Source organism: Hippopotamus amphibius, chromosome 8 (genome assembly GCF_030028045.1).
Source record: "Hippopotamus amphibius kiboko isolate mHipAmp2 chromosome 8, mHipAmp2.hap2, whole genome shotgun sequence".
Classification (NCBI taxonomy): Eukaryota; Metazoa; Chordata; class Mammalia; order Artiodactyla; family Hippopotamidae; genus Hippopotamus; species Hippopotamus amphibius.
The window spans coordinates 136,755,076-136,771,768 of NC_080193.1; the positions used below are offsets into that span (position 1 = coordinate 136,755,076).

A 16,693-nucleotide genomic window follows, 5' to 3' on the forward strand; every position below is an offset into this window, starting at 1 on the left:
TTTGCTTATTTTCTGTTCTGGTTCCCCCACCCCACCCCCACCCCAAGGGGTTATTAACTGAAGAAACTGAAAGTGGTGGTTTCATCAGATTTTAAATTTTTTGGCAGGATTTGTCAAGGGTTATATTACATACCATAAATTAAGAATTATTTTCTGTCAGCTATCCAATATATTATATGTTTAGATTTTATTTTGTTTTTAAAAATATAGTCACCTTCACTTGTTAATAAAACTTGTTTTCTCTTTGTTGAGAAATATTTCAACAGTCCTATAAAAATAATTCTATAATGCAGGACCAAATATATGCTTTAAAACAGCCATTATAAAAATAAATAAGTCCATGTAATATTTTAATCCCAGAACAACTTTTAAATAAATTTTCAAATGCTTTATGTCGTTTCCCAAGGTAAGTTTATGTTTTTAGGTTTTTTTTCGGAGTTTTGCAGTTCAGTAATACTACTTACTTTATGTTTCCTTTTAAGTGACACTTTGGTTCATGTTTAATCAGCAGGTATTTTAATAACATAAAATTGGCTAAATAATTGATACCAGTTCACACTAAGAGAAAGGTGGAGTAATATAACTAATAGTGTTAACAAATTTGTTAAAAGGCCCGAGTAGGTAACACTTTGAGGCATTAAGTTTTTATCCTGTTATAATGGCAAATGCCTTTTTTTTAACACTTAGTCAACAAGGGCTACCCAAGTAAAAGTCACAGCTTTTTGTGCTGGATCAGATTTTAACCTTTTTAAATGGGGGGGGGGAGCGGCACCCACAAAAACACAAAAAATAACTCATGTCTCATTTAATTTAACAACATTAAAATTTGTGGACCTGGATGATAATTTGTTTTACTAAATGTGTCAGATCAAAAGTACAGAGTTAAGTTTAATGTCCATGCGGGGCCCCTAATAGATATTATATCGCTGGTTAGGTAGATTTTCATGTACGTATAAAGGTTAGTCACACTGCTTGTGCCTATGGCGCACCTATTTTATCTGCAGTTCTGTTAGACGACTAACTTCTACTCTTGGTTTAAAGGTATGGATTCCCCCCATCTCGTTTTAAACAAACTTGTTTTAATGAGTCAGATTTACTGAAGTGATTTCAGAGTTGTGCCTGTAGGATTTGAGTATTGTGGATTTATATAACAAAAGTAATTATTTCAGTTTCTTATTTGTACGAGGGGTGTATGCATTTTAGTTCCATGTTTTTTTTACAGCAATATGTAAGCATATCCTATTCCAGTGTTCAGATTGTTACATTCAAGTTTTGACGGTAGACTATAAAGTTGTAAAACATTCAGATATTTATTTTACTTATCTATTGTCAGTGATGTGTGTTTTTTGTGTGAAATACAGACCAGTTTTCTTTAGTTTTTTATTTTATTTTTTCTTTTACTTAATACCACTTTAGTTATAAAGGTGCCTTCAGTTATTCTAACAGTTGTTTTTAAACAACCTTGGAGTTTAAGTTACATCATGTTCAATCTTTAAAAAAAATGACTTTCTGTACTTGTGTATTCTGGTGGTTTAGATAGTTGTTATAAGGTCAACAGAGTTAACTTGAGTATTTCACACTCCATGTAAGTTGGTAATTTTAGAGATATGCTGTTGATTAAGCACCAGAAAGAAACATTTTCTTTATTGTTTATTTTTTATAGTAATAATAGCCTAAGCCAGTTTTTGAAATTCAAAAAATATTTGGGCCCAGGTTTTCATTTGATTTATATCATTGTATAGTTTTTTACTTTAGTTTACCCAGCATTCAGCTTAGTTTCTTAAACGTAATAAATTCTCAGTAAATGAAAGATAATTGAAGTAATTCAAATTCTGTACATTTATTCAGATTTTTTTCATCCTATGAATGGAACATATATAACTTGTCATTATATGTGATCACTGTATGTCCATTTTGGTTGAATGTAAACATGGCCTAACAATAGTTGATTTAAATCTAACATTAAAGTTTGTATCAGTTTCTACTAGCGAAATCTTTTGGTTTCTCATTAAAGTCATAGGGTTGTAAATAAGAGACATGAGGGCAGGGGTAAAGGGACTTGAGAACTTTCTGTGGGTGAGGAATAAAAACCATCCTATGTCTCTTTTCCTGGGTGGCGCTTCCCCATCCTGGAAGTCCCTCTCTCTGCCCATTACCACTTACCCCGACTGCTCCTACTCTGTGCATTTCTCCTCCTTGAATTCCCTGACTCACACTTTTCTTTCTTAAGCTATTTAACATTTGAAATAGAGCTATACCTCAATATCTTTATTTGCCTAGGGTATAGCCATCTAGCACCTCAAGTATCTTGAAAATTCTTACTTGATGTCTCTGCTTCTGTAATGAATTAGTGTTCTATTTTTGTTGTGCATATTTACTCAGTTCTTTAAAATACATTAAAATAATAGTCAAATAGTTTTGTGTGCTTACATGTATACAGCCATGATTTAATTATTTGAATAAGGTAATGTGTTTGTGAACTGTGCTTGCCTTTTTATTTTTCTGTCATTTATATGCTGTGATTAAAAAAAAAGCTCCAAATGTTGTGTGACTTAATTCCTACAGTATATTTTAATAATAAGACATATTTTTGTTTTCATAATAGTGTACATACTATGTTATAAGTAAATTCAGTAGTGCCTTTTGCTCTGCCAAAGCCCCCTGTGCCCATCTAGATTTCAGAAAATAAAGGGAGGCCCAGAAGTGTTCCCCGTTCTCAGTGGGCATACTAACTGCTTTTAGGTAGGAAGAGCATCCCAAGACTTATTTCCATTTTCTTTAATAGGAAATGGCTCCAGGTGGTCGAGGATTCTAAAATTGTAAACAGTGGAAAGGAACTAAGCTTCCAGAATAAAAGTAGATTTGGGTATCTGAAAAAGGGATGTACACTGCAGTGGAAAAAGCACATTGTTAGAAGTCAGAAATTGTACTTCAGTCCTGATGATCTGTGCCAATGTATGTTTTGTCTGCCTTTCCATTTACATTATAAGCTTCTTGAAGTCTTCATTTGATAACACAGCTATCGTGCTAGGCACATGGTAAATACTTAAATATTATTTGGAGCCTGGGCTTGATCTCTGCCTCACATTTGAAAAAATGATAAATTTTTTCAGAGCCTGAAAAAAGAAAGTCCAGACTTTCTGCGAGAGGACCATGTGGACCATGAAATGAATTGGAAAGCTTCAGGTTAAACAAAGATAAACAGTTTTTTTCCACTCCAGGATATTTCTTAGAGCCTCTAATGTTCTAACATACAACCTAAATTTGGGGGTTACTGTGGATATTCATTATATTCCAAACTTACTTAACTAGGAGTGAACTCTATGGATGGTATTTCCTTGAAGCTTTTCCCAAAGACGAATTTTTAAAAAATCTCTGTCACTGCAGAATAACAAAGAATTGATAAAGCTTGGTGATGCATTGACCATAAGGACTGAAGGAGAGTCAATGAAAATTTTGCCCAAGTTTCTAGTTTGAGACTCAAGGTAATTGTAAGTTGGGAAGATTAGTTCATAGCGAAACATGGTGAGTTTGACTTGTGAAGATGTTGAATTTGAGATATCTCCCAGAGGAAAGAATGTGACAGTTGGTAGTATTACTAAGTCAGGAGGGAACCCCTCCAAATATCATCTGATTTAGTTAGTAATCAAATATTTGAACCCCTTCTATAACATTTTCCCCAATTTCATCCACTTACATTTGAATAACTCTAATTACAGGGAACTCATTAACTAGAACTCTTCTTTAGATAGCTTGGTCTTATATCAAACCTAAATTCAGTCTCCCCATAGCTTCATTCCATTAGCCCATAGTTCTACAAACTATGTAGTCTAAATCAGTGGTTCTCAAATTTTAGCAAGCATCAGAATCACCTGGAGGACTTTCTAAAAACCAAGATTTCTGGGCTCTGCCTCCAGAATTTCTGATTCAGTAGGAATGTACATTTATAACAAATTCCCAAGTGATGCTGATGCATCTGCTTTAGGGACTGCACTTTGAGAGCTATTAGTCGGAACTTTGACAACTTTTCATATATTTGAAGATAGCTGTTTTGTACCTCGTCTTTTCCAAGCTTTGTTAAGTTCTTTTGAATATTTCTTGTATATCATGACTTTAAGTCACTTTTCCATTCTGGTAGCTCAGATTCTGAGCGGGAGTTACTGTGAGGTGGAATCCCTTACATATAGTTGGGAGCCAACCAAAAAAAAAACCTCATCCTTCAAGTGCTCTAAAATATTTTGCACTGGTAAACACTGAAGCTTGTGTGGTTGTCTTATAGGTTAGTTCCTAATTTACCTCTTTTATCATGGCCTCCAGGATGGAAGAGAAATCTGCCTCCATGTGAATGTATTTAACAGCCATACTCCTCTTTATTAGCTTTCTTTTTAAATTAGGGGAAGATTCCTTCAATATTGTAAGCTAAAAATATTCACTACAGCAGCAGGCTAAGGTACTTTTTAAACTTAAGGTAATATTGCTGATTAAGATGGCTAGAGTCATCTAAGATCTCAGAGGAAGGAGCTTTCAATAATATTTTTAAGTAATTGGTTGTTATTTTGTTCTTAAGTTTATCTGCATTATTAAAAGAACTATCATGGATGTTCTGGTTCAAGCAAACATCTCTGTTTATTTACTTAAATAATTTCTAGAAGTGCAAAAGCAGGTTAAAAAGTTTGTACAGTTGTAAAGCTCTTGATATACATTGCTGAGTTGCTTTTCTAATAGATTGTACTAAGTCACATTTCTACCAGTAGTGCTGAGACTGTCTCTTTTATCACACCCCCTCCAAAATTGGGCATTGTAAAGCTTGTTTGATAGGAAAACAACAGCAGCAACAATGTCTTAATATGTTAATTGGCATTTCTTAATTAAAGGAGGTCAACTAGTGAGGTTGAATATTTTTCATATTTATTTCATTATTTCTTATGTAATTAGTTGGTTTATATTCTTTGCCCATGTTTCCATTAAGATTTTAGTATTTTGTTAACTTGGGTATTGACTTTCTGTCATAAATGGGGCAACTATTTTTTCAGGGTTTGTTTTGTTTTAACTTTTTTAGTACAGGTATACTTCATTTTGTTGAGCTTCACTTTATTGTGCTTTGCAGATAATTGTTTTTTTTTTTTTTTTTTTTACAAATTGAAGGTTTGTGGCAACCCTGCATTAGCAAATCTGTTGGTGCCATTTTTCTAACAGCATTTGCTCACTTCGTGTCTCTGTGTCATGTTTGGGTAATTCTCAGTATTTCAAACCCTCTACCAGCAAAAAGATCATGACTCACTGGAGGCTCAGGTGATGGTTAGCAGTTTTTTTTAAGCAATAAAATATTTTTTAATTAAGGGATGTACATTGTTTTTTTAAACATAATGTTATTGTACACTTAGACTACAGGATAGTGTAAACATAACTTTTATATGCACTGGGAAACCAAAAAACTCACGTGACTTGCATTATTGCAGTATTCACTTTATTGGAGTGGTCTGGAATTGAAAGTACAGTATCTCCAAGGTATGCCTGTATTCAGAAATTTTATAGTCAGTTTTATATTGTTTTATTTGTTCAGTTGGGTTTGTACCTAGAATGTGTTTCCTTGCCTAGATCAAGTTAAATAATACATACATACATACTGAAATATTATCCATCAATAAACAGTAACTTTCCATACTCCCCTCCCTGCATCCTCTAGCAGCCATCATTATATTTTCTGTCCTTATGATTTTGACTGCTCTAAGTGCTTCATCATGTAAGTGGAATCATGCAGTATTTGTCTTTTTTGGTTGGTTTATTTCACTTAGCATAATGTGTTCAAGGTTCATCCATATTGTAGCATATTGCAGAATTTCCTTCCTTTTTAAGATTGAATAATATTCCATTGTATACGTGTATACCATGTTTTGCTTATCCATTCATCCATTGATGGTCACTTGGGTTGCTTCCACTCTTTAGCTGTTGTGAATAATGTTGCTGTGAACATTGGTGTACAGACATCTTTTTAAGAACCTGCTTTCATTTTGAGGGGGTTATATACCTAGAAGTTGAATTGCCAGATCTTACAGTATTCCATTTTTAACTTTTTTTTTAAGCTCTTTATTGGAATATAATTGCTTTACACTTTTGTACCAGCTTTTGAGGTACACCAAAGTGAATCATCTGTATTTATACATATATCCCTATATCCCCTCCCTCCCGCGGCTCCCTCCCACCCTCCCTGTCCTGACTGTCTAAGGCATCACCCATCATCAAGTTGATCTCCCTTTGTTATACAGCAACTTCCCACTAGCTGTCTATTTTACAGTTGGTAGTGTATATATGTCTATGCTACTCTCTCACTTCGTCCCAGCTTCCCCTTCGCCCCCCCAACCGCATGTCCTCCAGTCCATTCTCTGCATCTGCATCCTTATTCTTGCCCTGTCACTGGGTTCATCAGTACCATTGTTTTTTTTTTTTTTTTAGATTCTGTGTGTATGAGTTAGCATACAGTATTTCTTTTTCTCTTTCTGGCTTACTTCACTCTGTATGACAGACTCTAGGTCTATCCACCTCATTACATTTAGTATTTTTAACTTTTTGAGAAACTACCATACTGTTTTTTCACAGTGGGTGTACCATTTTATATTCCCGCCAGCAGTGCACAGGGTTTTTCCATTTCTTCACATCCTTGCCAATATTTGTTTTCTGTTTTGTTTTTGTTAATAGCCATACTAATAGATATAAGGTGGTATCTCACTGTGGTTTTTTTTTTTTTTTTTTTTTTTTTTTTGGCTCATGGGCTTAGTTGCTCCACGGCATGCGGGATCTTCCTGGAGCAGGGATCAAACCCGTGTCCTCTGCATTGGCAGGCGGTTTCTTAACCACTGCGCCACCTAGGAAGCCCTCACTGTAGTTTTGATTTGCATTTCTCTAATGATAGTGATGTTAAACATCTTTTCATGTGCTTACTGGCCATTTATATATCTTCTTTGGAGAAATGTCTATTCAAGTCCTTTGCCCATTTTTAAATCAGGTTTTTGGTTGTTGTTTTAGGCATTCTCTATGTATTTTGGGTATATAATTTACAGATATTCTCTTGGCATCCTTGGCACTCTTATTAAAAACCATTTGACCATGTATGCAAGGGTTTATTTATGAGCTCTCTGTTCAGTTCCAAAGATCTATATGTCTGTCTTTATGCCAGTACCACATTGTTTTGATTACTGTAGCTTTGTAGTAATTTTGAAGTCAGGAAGTGTGAGTCCTCCAGTTTTGTTCTTTTTCAAAATTGTTTGGCTCTTCGGGGTCCCTTGAGATTTGAATTTTAGGATGGGTTTTCTATTTCTGCAAAAGTTGTCTTTGAAATTTTGACAGAGATTGCTTTGAATCTATAGATCACTTTGAGTAGTCTTGACATTTTAACAACATTGTCTTCCAGTCCATGAACATGGGATGCGTTTTCATGTGTCTTTAATTTCTTGCAGCAATATTTTGTGGTTTTCATTGTACGAATCTTTCATCTCCTTGGTTGATTCCAAATACTTTATTCTTTTTTGATGCAGTTGTAAATGAAATTATTCTTATAATTTCTTTTTCAGATTGTTCATTATTTGTGTATAGAAATGCATTGTCTTTTGAGTGTTGATTTTGTATCCTGCTACTTTACTGAATTCATTTATTAGATCTAACATCCTTTTTGTGGCGTCTTTAGGGTTTTCTATGTGTAAGATCATATCATCTGCCAACAGAGATTAATTTTACTTTTTGCTTTCTAGTTTGAGTGCCTTTTTTTTTTTTCCTTACCTAATTGCTCTGGCTCAGACTTGCAGTACTATGTTGAGTAGAAGTGGTGAGAGCAGGCATCCTTGCCTTGTTCCTCATCTTAGAGGAAATGTTTTCACTCTTTCACTAATGTGGGACATTATATTAACGTGGATTTTTCATCTATGGCTTTTATTATGTTAAGGTAGTTTTCTTCTATACCTAGTTTGTTGAGTGTTATTTTCATGAAGGCATATGGATTTTGTCAAATGCTTTTTCTGCATCAGCTGAGATGATCGTCTGGTTTTTTTTTTTTTACTTCCCTTCATTCGGTTAATGTGGTGTATTACATTGGCCAGTTTTTGTTTGCTGAACATCCTTGCATTGAAGATTTTAATCCCACTTGGTCACAGTGTATATAGATAGTTCTTTGAATATGCTACTGAGTTCTGTTTGTTAGTATTTTGTTAAGGATTTTTGCACCTATGTTCATAAGAGATACAAGTCTGTCTGTAGTTTTCCTTTCTTGTAGTGTCTTTGGTTTTGGTATTAGGGTAATGCTGGCCTCATAGAATGAATTAGGAACTATTCCCTTCACCAATATTTTTATCATGGTTTTGGTTATGATCTGACTTTTTTAAAATGTAAATCATTAATCTATCTAGGTAGTAATAATGTGATATGAAGAAAGAAATTTAGTTTTAAATGTTTTCCGTATTGGACAGTTATAAAAGAAAAGGTAAAATAGAATATGTTTGCTTCTATTGTGATAACTTTGAATCTAAATGAAATGAAACTTTCTGGAGCAATATAATAGTCCATCTAGTTTCAAGACAGGTAACCTGAATTTATTAATACCACTGCAAATGATATAAAAATTAGCTCCAAAATCAACTTCAGAGCCAAATGTTTTATTAATGAACTTGTCCAAATTTAAATTTTAAGACATGGATAATTTACTATATATACATTTTATTTGAACATAGAAATGGAAAGTTGTAAAACTTTCCAATTCATTGTATAAATCTAGTATCAAAACCCGACAAATTTAACAGAAAAAAGGAAAATGCCAGGTCAATCTCACTTATATAAAAATAATATATATAATATAAATAAATAAAAATTATATATATAAATATGTTAAAATTTAATATAAAAATAGTAAATCAAACTTGAACAGTTTATCCTGGAAATACAAAGGTGACTTAATACTAGGAAATCTATTAAAGTACTACGTCACTGAAGAAAGGTAAGGTGAGTAAAACATAGTGGCCATTGTGGCTTCTTTTACAAAAAGAAATATGGTTATGTCACTGACAAATCTTATCAGTCCTTTTGTTTTGTTTTAATTCTTATGTGTAAGCAGCATAAATATGAATTTCCATTTTAAACCCATTATAAGAGGCATTTAACAAGGGACTGTACTTCATTTATATTGTTTCATTACCAGTATATTTGGTCTTTCCTTCTGTTGTTTGCTATTTTTGTTTTGTTCCCTTCTTGAGTCCCTGTTTTTTACTGTCAGTGTCGTGTTAACTTTTTCTTCTCCAGTGATTTGGTAAGGTATATATTCAGTTTTAATGTTTATTGTGATTATTTTAAAGTTGTTCAAAAGACTCTTAAATCCATACTTCTATAATTAAATCAGCACTTAAACAGATCTCTTTCTTCTCCTCCTATATGTCAAATAGAGAGTTTTATATACTACATCTCTGTGTCGCCCTATATAGTTATTGGGTAATGTTTGTGGTTTTGAACCTTGGTTATTTATATTATTTATATCTGTTTTTAGCTGCTTTCAGTGGTCTTAACAGATTGTTTTATATAATGGCTTTTCCATTTTTAATTTTCTAAGTTTGATTTGTGGGGTCTCAACTGAATCATTTATTCAAGAAGTTCTTTGAAGAAAGATACATGGGATCATATTTTCTGAACCCTTGTGTATTTAGTAATATATTTGTGGGCCTTCAGACATGTTTTTAAATCATGTATAATGTTTTTGATTTCACAGGGTTTCTCAAAAGTGTGAAACTTTGTTCCTTGTTTTCTGCCATTTAATGCTGCAAAGAAATCCAAAATCATCCTGACTTGCGTTTTTTTCTTCAGGTTATTTAGTTTTCCTATTTGTATGGTTTTAGAATTTTTATTTATTCATGTAGTTAAGATTTACCTAAGACTTTACAAGGTATATAACACTTTTCTTCATTGATTATTGCCTGACATTTAGTGATGCAAAAGTTGAATTTTTTTTTTTTCCATTCAAAAAAGTTTTCTTCAGCTTTGTTTTACTGATGCTTTCCATTTCTTATTTTATCCTTAGGATCAACTGTATTTCTTAGCTTACATCTCCTTCCTTTCTCCTCTAGTATCATTATATTTCTAAGTTTCCATCTCTAACTTTTTACTCTACATTCTAAGACATCTTCAGAAGTTTGTATTCTATATCATTGGATTAAACTTGTCATAGTATTACTTTTACTTGTTTCCTCCAGTGTAATTATTTTTCATCTTTTCATCTTAATCTGTCCTCCAACATTCTATTTCAAAGATAAGAAATCATCTTGTATTCTACCGGTGTCAAATAATTTTCTAGAATTTTGTCTATGATTCCTATTTTTAAATGACTTTGCTCTCTTTGAATTATCCAAATGCTGTCCTCAGAAGTGTTTGCTGAAAGGCAATGTGCATAAATTGTCCATGGCTCCACATTTTTCTCAACTCATCTTTGATCTATAGCTGTACTGGCTCTTACATAACGGTTTTTTTTTTTTTTTTTAAGCTCTTTATTGGAATATAATTGCTTTACACTGTTGTGCCAGTTTTTGAGGTACCCCAAAGTGAATCAGCTGTATTTATATATATATCCCCATATCCCCTTCCTGGATCCCCTTCCTGCAACTCCCTCCCACCCTCCCTATCGCAGCCCTCTAAGTCATCACCCATCATTGAGGTGATCTCCCTGTGTTATGCAGCAGCTTCCCACTAGCTATCTATTTTACATTTGGTAGTGTATATATGTCAGTGCTACTCCCTCACTTTGGCCCAGCTTCCCCTTTGCCCCCCCTCACCCTGTGTCCTCAAGTCCGTTCTCTACATCTGCATCTTTATTCTTGCCCTGTCAGAGATCCTTGACACGTCTGTCCCATAGACAGTATTTTACATGGCTTACTCTTATTATTATTTTTTTTTCCTTAAGATGCAGTTCACTGCTACAAACCCTTCTCTATTTCTTTCCAAGTTGTTTTCTGGGAAATTTATTCTAACTAGCTCAAGAAACAGAGTAGTAATGTGAGTGAGAGGGGCAACAGGAAATATCACTGGGTGCTGTCTCAAAAAAAAAAAAAAAACACTCATGCAATGGAGAAACCAGCTACATGATTTTCTGTTGGTTAGTATGTTTCTGAACCGGAAGAACATAGTGAGAGAGGGGCTAAGGATTTTTATATTTACGTACATATGGCTTGTTCTCTCTCCCAGGGTAACTAGTGGGTATTTTTCCTTTCTGTTTCATTGGCTTGCACTACCTTAACTTGTTCATTCTGTTTTTCAACCAATACCTAATGAGTTCTGTGTGCCAGGCACTTTGTTAGGTACTGGATATATATAATTTTGAACAAAACAGTGTTTCTTCTTTCATTGATGGCAGAAATAGTTTTTGAACTTTGTTAGTAATGCATTTTAGTGATGATGTGTTTTATTTCCCTATTCTTTTTTTTTTCTTTTTCTTAATAAGTATTTCCTGGTAGGTTGAGAAAGGTTGTATTAATAACTATAGCCTAGATACCAGTTTTAAGTTGTTTTGTCATGGGCATTTTTTAAGTTGCTCTGAATCAGGAAATAATTTTTATGAATAGCATTCATTATCCTGACCTTTAAATATTATTTCCCCCAAAACCTCTCGTGACAACTGATTTATTATTTCTTTTCTTTTTTTCTTAAACTTTCTTAACTTTCTTAATTAGATGAATAAAATTATCATATCAACAAAATTATTTTATATGGTGACCTCAACAAATGTTTTGGCATGATAGCACTTTAGCTTACCTTAGACTTTTCATGTGCATTTGAAAGGCAAGCAGTAAACCTGCATTAGGTGATAATAGATGTAGAATTTGGTTCTTTTTAAAATGTATTATCTGATATTTATTTTTAAACATAAAATTTGAAGGATTTTATTTTTTTTCACCACTTTGCATGTAAGGAAATAGATGTAATTTTTGTATGTGAGGCTTATATTTAGAGAAAACTTTTTCTAGAACTTTTTATGCTCAGTGCCTCCAGTAAATATTATGAGCTTTTAAACAAAACAAAAAAATCACAGAATTTGGCATATAAATAGACAAGAAGAAGCACAAAGTACACACAGACCTATAAGTGTGAAATGTAATGAGTAAAGCAATTGTTTAATTTTAGTAATAAGCAAATCCATAAAAGCAAGATAGAATATTGACTTACAGTTTAGCTAGCTAACATGTTCATTATGTCATTGTAATAGAGTTATTGTTAAGGAAATCCCGGAACTTTAAGCAAAACAGGACCTGGCAATTAAAAGTCACATCTCATTTTAGTTTCTCAGACTGCCCAGTAGTAAAAAACAAGAAAGCTTTCTATAAGCACTGATTGGGGCAGAATTAAATTTATAAGATTGTAGTCATCTTGAGGGTAAGGACTATATATGTAAATTACTTGGTGCAGCAGAATGTTAAAGTAAAAAGAGGTTTGGTGCTTTTGATGAAGAGGATAGAATCATTGGAAACATAGTATCTTCTTAGGCTGTAATAAGATTAATAGTAATATTTGTTTTAAAGGTAGTTGTCAGGATTTGGAAGTATTCTCTTGTTAGCTACACCAGTTTTTTTCACATCTGGGGCAGTTGTGTTAAATTTGATGTTGTATAGGGGAGGGGAACAACTTTATCAGGTGAAGTGCGGAGTGTGTTGTTCACAGCTCTTTCACCTAGGGATTAGAAGTCTTCTCTGCCCACCCCACCCCCACCCCCCATACCTAAGTGTCTGCGGAGATCCCATAGCCCTAATCTACATGCTGTCTTTAGCTGGAAGTCAAGCTCAGAGAATTCACTGTTTGTGTTGGTCCTTCAGTTAATCGTACTAGTCCAACAGCAGTTTATATTCACATTGGGGTAACGTAGCTAATTGGTGCATTATAGTTATTTTGTAGTGAAGGTAAATTAGCACTGCTGAGAGATTCAGGCATTATGTCGATTGGATACTTACCTGAGTACTACGTTTGAGGTTTTCTACAGGTTTGATATTTGCAAGCTTGTTTTGATTGTGTTGTAGCTGAATAAAAGGATACTTAATATGTTTTCCCTAAACTTTTAAAACAATCATGTTTAAATAACATGTAACTTTAATTTTAAACTCATAAATTCTGTGTATTTATAATGATTTCTATGCTTGTTTCTAGGGGCCACCTACAGATGCTCCTGCAGTGGACACAGCAGAACAAGTCTATATCTCTTCCCTGGCGCTGTTAAAAGTAAGTGTTGAATGGAGTTACTTGCTTTAGAAAGCTCTGCTGCTTTCTGTCTTTTACTTTGGAATATTTTTCACGTTAACCCTCTCACACATAAGCTTTTGTTTTGTGTGCATGTATAAGATAGAGTGTTTTATTTATTTATATACACTGAAACACAAATTAGGTTATTAATTTTAAAAGGGGTGAGGGGTGTCCAAAGATCTCAAAGATCTCTATATATCTTCCTCTTTACAGATGTTAAAACATGGTCGTGCTGGAGTTCCAATGGAAGTTATGGGTCTGATGCTTGGAGAATTTGTTGATGATTACACCGTCAGAGTGATTGATGTGTTTGCTATGCCACAGTCAGGAACAGTGAGTACTTTTATGGTTGCCTGCTGCAAGTAAACGTGCTTCTCTTTTCTTATCCTATGCAAAGTAACTCTCATCATGTTGTAATTTTCTCTTCCTGATGAAAAAATTCATTATAAGATTAATGATAGAAATTTTTAGGCTGTAATGAATTAAATCATTGATCTTTTAAATGCGTTATGAATTCCCTGTAGATCCACAAACTAGCATTTAATCCCTTTACGTGTTCTTTCAGCTTTAACTAGCATAGTGTACTGGATTTATAAGTTAGTTACCTTAAATAGTAGGATATTAGTTTGATTAGTTTGAACACTTAGTTCAAAAGATTTCAGAGATGCTTAATTAGAATGTTGATTCACGTACATTATCTGGTCCTCATGTTTTGTTCTCATTGTTTTGAAATATCGCTCTTTTAAAAATGTTCTATGTATGGTGATAAATGACTCTTAAGCTTTACCTATGCAAATTGTTAAGTTTAAAAAAAAAAAACCAAAAAACCATGACAAACTTTAGTTCTTTTTGCCTAGGCATGGTAATGTTCATAGAAGAACCATACTGCATACAGATTTTGAAAGTCCTCTACTTTACCCATTTAAAATGCATTGCTCTTTCTGGGAGTTTTTGTTTTGTTTTGCTATTTTGTTTAATGCATTGAACTTGTAGATAGGTGTGTATTTAGATTTTTAAAAAACGGCCAAGAAAACAATAACTGTTTACTTACCATCTAAAAAATAACACACATAGCCTTCTCATCTATTTGCTTAAGAAAATATAATATGTATATTTCTCTGATGAATGTCCTTCTGTGGATATCCATTATAGTAAAGGGTTTAAATTTTAATATCCTTTATTTCCTTGTATTATAAATGCTTATTTGACAGTATAAAATAGAATATTTGATCCCCATGTTCACTCTATGTAGTAGAGTTGGAAAGTTTTTCTTCTAACCCAAGAGTTAGCAAACCTTTTCTGTAAAGACATATGTCTCTGTCTCATATTCTTGTTTTTTTTTTTTTTTTTCCAAACCACCCCTTAAAAATGTAAAAAAAAAACGTTCTTAGCCTGTAGGCAGCAGATTGCATACCCCTGTTCTTGAGGATGCACTCTCAATTAGAATTCAGAATACTGTTTGTTTTGGTGGGAAGAAGTGCTTATGTTAACTGGTTTGTTTAAGTAGATTAGACTTAAATTCCTGATGTTAGAAGAAAGTCTTGAGGGAGCTATAATGGCAGTGATCTATCACTGGAGAGATGATATGAATGTCTTTAATTCTTCAATGTCTTAAAATTTTCTTTTGGTTGAACTAGCAAAATAATGCGGCATTTAAAAAACTTGCTTACAGATTGTCTCTTGTGGGGAATTTTTTGAGAATGCTTTTATATTTGAGGTAATATTCAAATGTGTATATTTCCCTCCAACTGCCTAATCTACCAAGTAGTCCTAACTAAAGCACTGAACTTCCTCCTCTCCCAACTCAGCCACCCCAAAAACAAATAAAAACAATTCTGGGAAACTATTAAATTATTTTCCTTCCTCAAGATGTTTATATTACTGAAGAAAAAAAAAAACATGACTTGAACTGTTGATTATTATAATAGCAGAATAGTTGTAGAACTTTGGATGAGATAAAGAGGCCTAGTGCTTATCAGTTATCAGAGGATGACATTAAGAAGTATGCTTGCCTAGACAGATCTAACCAAAAAATAGTTGGTTCACTTATTTGGTATTTCTGGGATGTGTGTGTGTGTGTGTGTGTGTATACATAAACTCTTTTAAAGGATTCTAAAAATTATGTTAACTCATTAGTTTGGTAGTTGGCAATTTTTTTTTGTTACTTGGCAATTTAAAAAGTTTTATTGATGTATAATTTATAATTGAATGACGTGAGTGAGTTTCAAACATGGGTATCAAAACCTGTTAAATTATTTTGATATCCCAAAATAATCTACATAGGTTTTTAGGCGGTAGCTTTTTGTTCATTTACCTTGTCATATAAATTTTTTTCAATGTTATAGAAGCTAATCATTTTTCTTTCTATCTAAATTAGGGTGTCAGTGTGGAGGCAGTTGACCCAGTGTTCCAAGCCAAAATGCTGGATATGTTGAAGCAGACAGGGAGGTGAGTATCTCAAATGGTCAGATAATGAAATAGTGGGAAGTCGTTTCAGAAATGTATCTCATAAGTATCTCATAATTTTACGTTTGTGAATATCTTTCTTAGAGAAAAAAGCCACACAGTTAATGTAAAAGTATCACTGTCAGTGCTCTCCACCAGCTATCTAGTATCTCTTTCCTCTAGAATCATAGAAATTTGCCAGTCAGAAAACTGCCTCATGTTAAAATTCTCAGCCATTACATAGTACACTGGGACTGTAGCTTCCCTCTGTTTAGCATATGGAGTTACTCTCTAGTCACTTATAATTGAAAGAGCTTGTATGTTCCAAAATTTGGGAGTTGCAGCTAAGTAAAATTCTGAATATTTAATTATATTTGTAGTCATATCAAGTTTTAAAGACAGGGAAAGTAGAATCCAAATATTGTTCAAGTTTTTTTTACCCCAGATTAAATCTCTCAATAGTTGTCATTCTCTTGCTCAAATTCTTCTACTGTGGAAAAAACTTCAAAATTAATGTTAGCAAAAGGCTCAGCAGCTGAGCAGAATAGTGCAAATTGGTTTTTGACTGAGTTCCTAGTTCTACTGCTGGTTTAATTGATATTTAATCCTTTCACAACAGTGGATCCTGGTGTCCATTGTTAAAAATGTACTCTGCCTGGAAAATCAAACTCCCAGAGCTAAGGAGTTAAAGAGTAGATATTTACTTGAATGCTGAAAGGGTAAAAACTGGCTCTGAGAAAGTGTGGTAACAAGGTGAAAAACTGAAAGCCTTATCTACCACTGCTAATGTGCATCTCTTAATGATAGCACTCCTTTGTCACACTTACTCGTTTCCATGTTTTCTGGATAATGTGGTGTATGATATCAGTGTTTCTAATGGTGCTTTTTCACACCTGTGTGTTTTTCATCTCTTCTTAATTTATACCCTGTTAGTGTGTTGTTTCTTTTCATATCATAAATGTATTACTTGTTCTGTTCTGAACGGCTGAATGCCCTC

The 16,693-nt window shown here is 33.4% G+C and overlaps 1 protein-coding gene across 2 annotated transcripts in view; it reads left to right on the forward strand.

The window, feature by feature from the left end:
* Window positions 1–16,693, forward strand: part of PSMD14 (proteasome 26S subunit, non-ATPase 14) — a 93,736-nt gene that overhangs the window by 40,071 nt on the left and 36,972 nt on the right. For both annotated transcript variants that reach the window (XM_057744314.1, XM_057744313.1), the window contains 3 exons: window positions 13,159–13,230; window positions 13,465–13,584; window positions 15,629–15,699. In XM_057744314.1, the coding sequence (XP_057600297.1) occupies window positions 13,465–13,584; window positions 15,629–15,699 (191 nt within the window). In that variant the 5' untranslated portion in view covers window positions 13,159–13,230. The remainder of the gene's footprint in view (window positions 1–13,158; window positions 13,231–13,464; window positions 13,585–15,628; window positions 15,700–16,693) is intronic.